The sequence below is a fragment of the Scardinius erythrophthalmus genome, assembly GCF_964197995.2.
Source record: "Scardinius erythrophthalmus genome assembly, chromosome: 2".
NCBI classification, from domain to species: domain Eukaryota; kingdom Metazoa; phylum Chordata; class Actinopteri; order Cypriniformes; family Leuciscidae; genus Scardinius; species Scardinius erythrophthalmus.
Genome location: NC_138222.1, coordinates 10971493 through 10981121, shown reverse-complemented (window position 1 = coordinate 10981121; position 9629 = coordinate 10971493). Strand labels below are relative to the sequence as shown.

The window sequence follows — 9629 nt, the reverse complement described above, 5'->3', positions numbered from 1 at the left end:
CTTTTCATTTTGGGGGAAACGTGACCTGGACGTGATCCTGACAGGTTTTGTGACATTCACCCAGTCAGTTGCATTAACCTACACAATTAGCATAGCCGTATAATTTCATAGGCCACTAAATCATGTGCAAGTGCAAGGTGCGTTACAGTTTCTGGTTGGCTGGTTTTTGTTTTGTTTGCTATATAAACTTGGAACATATTTTAGCATCAAACAAGAAATGCCAGAACGCTGTTATAGTATATATATATATATGAAGAGTTCAGATGCAAAAGCCTCTAAGTGCCATCTGAAATTTTCTTCTAGAATGATCATTTTTATCAAGCTTGTATATTTAAGGTCAGTGATTTCACTTAAATGACAATTAATAGGTAATTTTCACTGCCATTTAAGTGAAATTACTGAACTTAAATATACAAGCTTGATAAAAATGATCATTCTAGAAGAAAATTTCAGATGGCACTTCATATATATATATATATATATATATATATATATATATATATATATATATATATATATATATATATATACATACATACATACATACACACACATTGGCTTAATCTTTGACAAAATAACTGTAATACTCTTTAAAATGGACTGTAATTTATTCAGTGTGATTCTTCATGAGTGTGTAAATTCTGTCCTTTGGCACCATCACAAGGTTTTGTGAACGAGTCTTTCAACAGTCCTAACGCTTTTAAAAACTACTTCAAAAGAATAAAACATTAAAACCTCAATCCAAAGTACAGAAAGATCATAAATACATTTTTTTATCATGACAAGATGAGAGCTGGATGCTGAGCATTTCCTAAACTGATAGTCCATGAACAGATAATATAAGTTTGCATTAGAAACAAAAAGCAGTTTACCTCAAAGAGTTTCTCTTGTGTACAAAAAGGCTCAAAATATCGGTCAGTGTTTCTTTTTTTTCCTACTCACAAGGTCTGTTCTTTGACTCCAGCGTGCTGTGACCTTCTCCATAGTTCAAAGGACACAAAAAAGTGTTGCGCAGTCCAAAGCGAGAGGGCAGAAGGCATTAGAGGCAATCCCAATCCAGAATGTCGCGTACCATTTTTATATATGTATTATTGACGTTTAGAGTAATGCAAAGGAAACTTTCAAGTATGAGGTCCGTCTCAAATCTATTTACAGTTCATTTGGCTACTGGTGTATTTATGAATTAGCTTTCCTCTGTACCAGCTGCTTAAGTGTGTATATATATATATATATATATATATATATATATATATATATATATATATATATATATATATATATATATATATATATATATATATATATATATATATATATATATATATATGGTCCATATGACTGTACCTACCTGTTTTACTTCTAATAACAGTGTGCATTCAAGCCTTTTTCAGGCAGATTTTAAAGTTTCTGTGTTCCCGTATATGCCTGCCTCCATGTTGACCGCGTCTGTTCGTATATTTTCACACTTCGCTCTCAGTAGAGGCTTTACGGTTCGGGACCCAGCCGGTGTCGGGATGAGCACTATGATGTTGGGCCGTTATGGCATGGGTGGTGTTGATACTCGAGCACTCTGATTGGTCGCCCTGGAGCAGCTGTTCAGTTTCTCCATCATTCAGAGAGGCGGAGCTTGCCTGTAGCGAGACGGTATCTGTGCGCATGCAGGCGTGAAGCCCAGCTCCTCGACACACCTTCAACTGTCTCAAGTCTTCCCAGTAAAGATCCTCTCCTGAGAGCAGACACACGCCTTCCACGATGCGGATCTTCTCTTTAGTGTAGCCTCCATCCCCAACACCCTGGACCTACAGAAGACATTCAGCTGCCATTAGAAGTGACTTTAAACTCAATTTGGAGGTACTATTGTGAAAAAGTAGTACACTTTACTTTAAGTAATACTCACATCTAAGTAAACCATATACTTTACAAGAATATACTTAGGTGTGATCTTAATGTAATGTTTTCAGACACTTGATTGCACTTAAATAAAAATGTAATATAGTTTAAATTTATATTTAATTAGGACTTAAGTACATCTCTATGTGTGATTTCAAAATTGTTTCTATTATCTCTGAAACATGGTTAAAGTTACTGCTGAATGCACTGACAAGCATTTATGGTAAACTAAAATAAATATACTTTGATGTAATTTCTATTGAAACGTTTATGTCATGAATATAAATATATTTGTAATTACACATACTGATGAAGTTGCAATTTACTACATTTAAAATATATTCACTTTAAATGTAATATTGAATAAACTATAAATCAAGTGCTTCACATGTGATTTAGTATGTTAGTCAACACATCAAAATACGTGTACTTAAAAACATGACAAAAATTATTCAAATGTAGACTTAAAATGTACTTTAAAGTAACTTAATTTGACATTATTATAAAGTGCACTTTACAAGTGTACTTAAGTGTTGAAAGTGTACTCTTTAAATACACTTAAGTGGCCTTTTACTTCATTGTTATTACTCTTTCTGCAAGTACAGGTTTTTAAAAATATACTTTTAAGATTTGAAATACACTACAAGTGCACATTCAATAAAATACAGTTATGTGCACTTATTTTTCACAAGGATATGCTATTATTAGCATATTACAACCCATTTACTTCTATAAGTTGACACTTTCTGGGTCGGGGGCTTAAAGGAATAGTTCACTTAAAAATGGAAATTCTGTCATCATTTTCTCACCCTCAAGTTGTTTCAAACCTGTAAGAATTTCTTTCTTCTGCTGAACAGAAAAGAAGATATTTTGATGAATGTCAGTAACCAAACAGTACCACCCCATTGACTTCCATAGTATTTTTTTTTTTCCAACTATGGAAGTCAATAGGGCCCATCAACTGTCTGGTTACCGACATTCTTCATAATATCTTCCTTTGTGTTCAGCAGAAAGAAAGAAACTCAAACAGGTTGAGGGTGAGTAAATGATGATAGCATTTCCATTTTTAAGTGAACTATTCTTTAATGTTGATTTTAAACAGTACAGTATTTCTATTTATAGGGCATTAAAGTCACAGTGAACCGGAAGTTGCGACCGACTTTTTGTGACGTACTTTCATAGTGAAACGGAATATTGCATGAGAAAAATTGATTAGATCTTGAAAAAGTGGGCGTTCAATTCAGCTCCGCTCGCAGCAGACTAACAGTCCAAACTGTCAAACTGACGGCATCAGAGAAGGACGGCTATTCCAGAAGGGAAGAACATTTTCAGATTTTGATCAAAGATTGCAAAGAATCAACTTGCACGGATAAATTGTTCACCACAAGGCTAGTAATGTGCACTAACAAAGTAAATAAGGTACATTTTAATTTCATGCTGACTTTAAGAATAAAGAAAAACACCACCAACACCACTGCACTTCAAAAGAAAAGGTTCACAATTCATGCTTTCTCAGGCAGTACAGGCTAAGAAAATACTTCTTTATATCATTTCATCTATAAATGCTATCTTGCTTGCACGTTCATGCAGAAATTCTTTTCAAGCTGATTACATGCACGAAGAAAAAGTTGGGATGCTGGATTTGACTTCAAATTAGGGAAGCAAGGACATTTTCCCAATTTTTTGGACTACCTTGTTTGCCATTCTGATGAAAATAAAAGGGGGATGTCAAAAGATGAAAGGAGAAAGGGAGTTGTAAGGATGATTGAGCTGCCGTGGAGAACATGGGGAAAAAAAGATGAGTGGGGACTCTGTAAAGACATCCGAATACCGCTCACAAAATGATGAGAACAATTATGTCAGTCATGAACAACAGCCAAAAAACATGATTTTCCTGTAAATCACTGTAAAGCTGCTTTGAAACAATCTGTACTGTATAAAGCGCTATATAAATAAAGGTGACTTGACTTGGCTGATGTCAAACAACATCAACAACAAATTACATTCATCTAAATGTGAAGGTGAAAACGGAAAGAACGATAAACAATACCTCTTTTTTATATCGCAGTTGGTTGTTTATTGCAGGTTTCTGGGCAGTTTCTATTTTAACCTCCTGTGTTGAAGTTCTGTATGAAGGGTTGCTGTAAGTCAAGTTGCTGACTCCTGGATCTGCAAACTTGAATTTTTTGTGCCTGGAGAGCAAAAACAACAACAAAAAATTAGTATGAGCAGCTGAGAAAAATAATTAATTCATGAAACTTTATAAAGTGCTTCATAAAAACCTGGAGACCTACCTGTAAATAATGAATGCAGCTATGAGTATTAGGATCGCCAAAATTGACAGAGCTCCTCCAATCACGTAGCTGATATGAGGGCTCTGATCTTTATAAAAACAGTCAAAATGTAAATGTTCATTCACACTTGCTTCATAATGTTCATTATTCTAATACAACAGAATTGTAATCCATTTACCCCGAGGTGCAGACACCACATTGTTCTGAGAGCAGTCCTCTGGATTGAGACTTGCTTCTGTACAACTGTGAGGAGAAAGTGATTGGATTTGACTTCATTCTTTAAAGAAAACCTTTTTTTTTTTTTGGACTGGATAGTTGCAGCTGACTTACTTGACAACCGACAGGCCTTTGTGAGGTTTCTCTGTGGGGAGTTTTTTAGGGGCCTGAGTGCCCATGGTGCCCTTCTCAGGTGCCGTGGGAATGTAACCAGAGACTAGTCCAGAGATAGAATCAGGGTTATTATACCGTAGGAAGGTTATTTGAAACTTGATGTACTAAAATAAACTAAAACTGAAATAATAATTAATAAAAACTAATTTAGACATAAAAAAAAACCCTACAGACTATTACAAATGACAAAAACAAACAAACAAAAAATAATAAAACTTTCAAATTAAAATGAACATAGAAAATATATTTAAAAAACTAATTTGAACCCTCGATGACAAAAATAACACTGGGCAGAATTGGAATAGTGATAACTCTAATGGCTAATTATGCTAATTTATTAATAATAAATAATAAGGACATGCAAACATACATGAATATTCACTTAAAATGGATACTTGAAATGAGCGTTCATTCTTATTTATACAGGCATATGTAAGCTATCAATCAAATTTCTAGAAAACAAAACTGAAACAATTAAAAATAGTTTAATTATATAAATAATACATGAAAATTTTAAATTCAATTTAAAAATAGTTTCCTTAGCAACTAACTGAAATACGTTGAAAAACTAAAATTACTAAAAATAAATAAAAGCTAAATAGAAATATATAAAAAAAAAACAAAAAAAAAAAAAAAGAGTACATGATAAATTTTGTATTTATTTTTAAATCACAACAAACTTAAAATTGAAGTGAAAACTGAAAAAAAAATATATATATATATATAAAATATTCACAAATACTGTAACAGTACATACCACTAAAATGGTAATCAGGTAGAAGTAAATGCAGTCATATCATTAATATAATTATTCATTTGTGCCATCTCAATGTTCAACAGTGATTCCTGTGCGTGTTGGACTCACTTGTAGAGCACGGTCTGCTGTCAGGCTCATCTGGACACGCACACACAAAACCGTTGCTCTTCGCAAGACACAAGTGTGTGCAACCCCCATTATTCACACTGCAATAATTTGTGCCTTGAAAGAAAGGATTGTAAACGTTACTAATATGTTTGAATGGCAACTATAACATTTAATCACATTAATGTGCTCACTGTTCATGCACCACTAACAATCTTGAAAATATCTTGAACATATTGCATATGATAAAACTACACCATAGAGGCAACATTCTTTGTATTTAAATCAAACAAAAGACCATATATGAGACTAGTGTTTTCCAGCTCTGGTCCATGACACATTTTGGAAGTCTCCCGTCTCCTCTAAAGAGCTGATGAGTTGAATCGTATTTGTTTGAACAGGGAGACATACAAAATATGCAGTGATGTTTTAGGGCTCCAGGATCAGGACTGGGAAACACTGTTTTGGACCACAGGCAAAGACCATCAGAGGATTTATGTATAACATTTCCCCAAAGAATCCAAACAATTTTTTTTTTAAAAATTTACAAAAATCATTTAATCTGAATTTCATTCAGAGAGGAAGCTACTCAATTTTAAGCGAAATACAAAAGCCAATGTTGCAGCATTCATAGTTTTCATGTGACGTCACACCCTAGGAAAGCCCACCTGGAGAGCAAAACAAGGCTACATTGCCCGCCAGTCATTTTTACCAGGTTTGTGATAAGTACTAATATACTGCAGTAAAAGACCAAATTCAGCATACATCTTATTGATGATGCATACTATACAGGCAAGCAGATAAACCAATATAAATAAAGCGCTTAACCATTCAGCACATTGCATTCATATTCTGGGCTCATCTGCTCACCTGTATATTAGTATGTATCATCAATAATATTTATACTGAATTTGATCTTTTATTATCACTGTTTCAGTACTTTAAGGCACTTTAAGTGTTTTTCACGTCAAGCGTTTCAGAACGTCCCACTGTTTTTAGTGGTTGAAATACTGCAGCAGATGCTGTATATGGATCACGAGCACCCAAAACTTGCATTTTGTTCACATGGTTTTATTTTTCTTCTTTTGAGATGGATAATTGATAGGTCTGTGCTGCAGTTCCATGTATGTTTTTCCCTCCAGGTCTCCGTGGCATCACATGACTGAAAACTATGAATAGCAGTGATTCTCAACCAGGCGTCCTCAAGATGACTAAAAAGTATTTAGTTAATACATTTTATACTAATATATTAAAATAAATCAAAGCGTAATCTAAGTTAAACTAGATTTTTTTAAATAAAAAAAAACATGACATTAATGGAAAATAATTTCTTATATAACAAGAATATAATAATGTTGAATAATGAAATAGAAATAATAATAAAAAATTATTTTTCCTTTTTCTTGCTTTTAATTGAACAACAAATATCTTTAAACTGACAAAATTAATTGTGGATAATTAATGAATATTCACTTCCAATGGATATTCTGAATGAGTATGTTTACATAGGCCAAAATTCTGATGAATATAGACATATGTTATTCAAATTTATAGAAAACAAAACAAAAATTAAAAACTTATATATAAAAAAAAAAAGCTTGGCAACTAACTGAAATAAGTTGAAGTTGAAGTACTAAAATCACTAAAATAAGAATAAATGAAAGCTAAAATAAAAAATATAAAAAAACAAAATTGCTAAAACTTTAAATAATTTTCTGAATATAATCAATACTCCCATGTGTTTTTAGTTAATAAAAGAATCTTGAAAACAAGCAGCTTTGTCATAATTTCTAGCAGAAATAGTCCATATCAAGGGCCTTCGGGTCAAAAGGGTTGAGAACCACTGCGGTGTAGGGACTGGTAAAGATGCTTAACATTTTTCTAACCGTTTTTTTTTTTTTTTTTTTCTTCTGTTGAACACAAAAGATGATTTTCTGAAGAATGTCAGTAACCAGACAGTTAGCGGCAGCCATTGACTTTCATAGTAGGAAAAAAATAATAATATAGAAGTCAATGGCTACCGTGTCAACTGTCTGGTTACCAACAATCTTCAAAATATCTTCTTATTTTGAAAGAAACTCATATGGGTTTGGAACAACTTGAGGGTGAGTAAATGACAATTTTCATTTTTGGGTGAACTATCCCTTTAAAGATAAGGTGCCTCTCCCAAATGTTTGAATGTGATGTTATATGCATAAGAATTGTAAAACCCTTCAAAGTAAAACATGTAGAGCTCTTCAATTAAGGCCGAATAAGTCAATCTTACCAGTCTGCCTTTGTGGTGACACCACTATGATGTCCATGAGGCCCTCTACATTAGCCAGCACAGTTTCCTTACTACGACCTGTATGCTTATCTACTCGCTGAATAGACTTGGTCTGCCAGTCCGTCCAGTAAATCCAACGGTCTTGCTGTGAGATTCGGGAAAAAGGAGTTAAAGGAGAGTATACCGGTTTGAACTGGAGACAAAGAAAAGGGATAAAAAAAAAAAAAAGGGAGAGGGGGGGGGGGGGTGGAGAAAGATGGGAAGAAAAAGGAGGATCAGAAAATGGAAAGATGCAAAGGAAGAGAACATCATGCTAAGGTTATTAATGCAGAGACATAAGTGGAAGAGAGGATGGGTCAGTGGAGCAGGAGGTGATGTGAGTGAGACACATTGAGTCGATAAGTGAGGGTGAGGATCAGATTGGGAAAGGTACCTGCGTGAGGGCAAACGGGTGTGAGACGGGGCTGATGAGAATTTGACGCAGTTTGCCATTCAAGTCAGAACTTTCTATGCGGTCCAAGTGTGCATCCACCCAAAAGATCCTATACATGAAATCATGTGATAATTCAGTGATAATTCTCCAAAATGTTTGAAGGTACTTGCCATGATTATGGTACAAAATAGAGTCTGAAATGCTTTAAGGAAGACATCTTTTTAAGCAAATGAAGAAAGTCCAAAGTCAGAGGTGCCTTTAGAAAATGCTGATATTAAGCCTCAGGATTTCAAAATAAATGTTTAATCAGCTTTTGCAATTATCAACATTTAGGACATGTCGAAAAACTGTTAAAATCACAATTTGTGATGTAATGTTTGTTTTATTATAATGAAAACAGCACAAGTAAATAAATATATAAGGCAATCCTACTTGCGGCAAATCTATAGTTTTATTTCAGTATAATTGAGATACTACTATAGTTTTCGATATTTTTAAATCTTTTTGACATTTTCTGTTTTCATTTTAATTTTAAAGTTTTAGTAATTTTGTCATGTCGATTTTTTAGTTTTAGTTTTTCTAGTAGCAGTTTTTGTTTTTCTATAAACAATATCTATATAACATTTTTCTATATTTTTTTTTGTCTATATAGTTTTATTAATTTTATTTCAGTTTTAGTTATTTTAGTACAAATTAAAACTAAATCAAATTAAACTAAATTAAAATGAGAAATGTTGCTTGACAAATAGACAAAAAAGGGGAAAAAAGGGTTGTTTATTTTATTTTAATAAATTTTTTAATTATTTTACTTTTAGTTAACTATAACAACCTTGTACATTTATTTTGAGAGTTGTCATGATTGAAATGTATAAACACACACTAAATAAGTAAGTTTGCAAATTTAACCTAAATGAATAGTCAGAACTACAGTAGCCAGTTTCCCTTATTTCTCCCCAAAATGGGACACTAACTGTACCCTATTCATGGAAAGTACCTGAACAGTCAAAGCCAGTTGATGTTAGTGGTAAAGTGGCATTGAAAAAGTATAGCTAGGTGTAAAACTGAAGAAAGAAAGAAAAGAGAACACAATTTAAAATGATTTTCAAAAACAGAAATAGTGTGTATGTTTCATCTAAGGCCACATACACACTGCAATCTAGTGATAGGAGTGTTTAAATGTGGTAGTGAATCTCCAAAAATCATTCGGTGTGCATTACCCTTGAAATTGCGATGACTGAGATAGTGATAAACATGACTGTGAACAAGAAGCATGAATGCCAACCTGTTTGATTTGACCAAAGCAATATTAGTATATGCAAAGTTAACTTTTTTCAGGAAATTGCCAACGACAGAAGGTTTTCTGGTTGCTTATAAATAAGGCCAAACACTAAATATATGTTTGGTCTTATTTTTTCTAATATGGTCACATATTTGGGCTTATTTTGGTGCTTGCAAATCTCTTCATCTGGGCTTGTTTTGTTGAGCTTTTTGGAA

The 9629-nt window shown here is 33.2% G+C and overlaps 1 protein-coding gene across 3 annotated transcripts in view; it reads right to left on the bottom strand.

Annotated features, from left to right (window-relative positions):
- Nucleotides 1-1311: 1311 nt before the first annotated feature.
- The window catches only part of lrp4 (low density lipoprotein receptor-related protein 4), a 109909-nt gene continuing 101591 nt past the window's right edge, over nucleotides 1312-9629 (bottom strand). The window contains exons 31-39 of one of the 3 annotated variants that reach the window (XM_081391666.1): nucleotides 8136-8244; nucleotides 7703-7895; nucleotides 5440-5553; nucleotides 4515-4617; nucleotides 4363-4427; nucleotides 4185-4272; nucleotides 3941-4082; nucleotides 3583-3660; nucleotides 1664-1799 (exon numbers count right to left, since the gene is read on the bottom strand). In XM_081391666.1, the coding sequence (XP_081247792.1) occupies nucleotides 3619-3660; nucleotides 3941-4082; nucleotides 4185-4272; nucleotides 4363-4427; nucleotides 4515-4617; nucleotides 5440-5553; nucleotides 7703-7895; nucleotides 8136-8244 (856 nt within the window). In that variant the 3' untranslated portion in view covers nucleotides 1664-1799; nucleotides 3583-3618. Of the gene's footprint in view, nucleotides 1800-3582; nucleotides 3661-3940; nucleotides 4083-4184; nucleotides 4273-4362; nucleotides 4428-4514; nucleotides 4618-5439; nucleotides 5554-7702; nucleotides 7896-8135; nucleotides 8245-9629 lie in introns of all 3 variants that reach the window. The other 2 variants (XM_081391664.1, XM_081391665.1) reach the window with 2 other exon arrangements.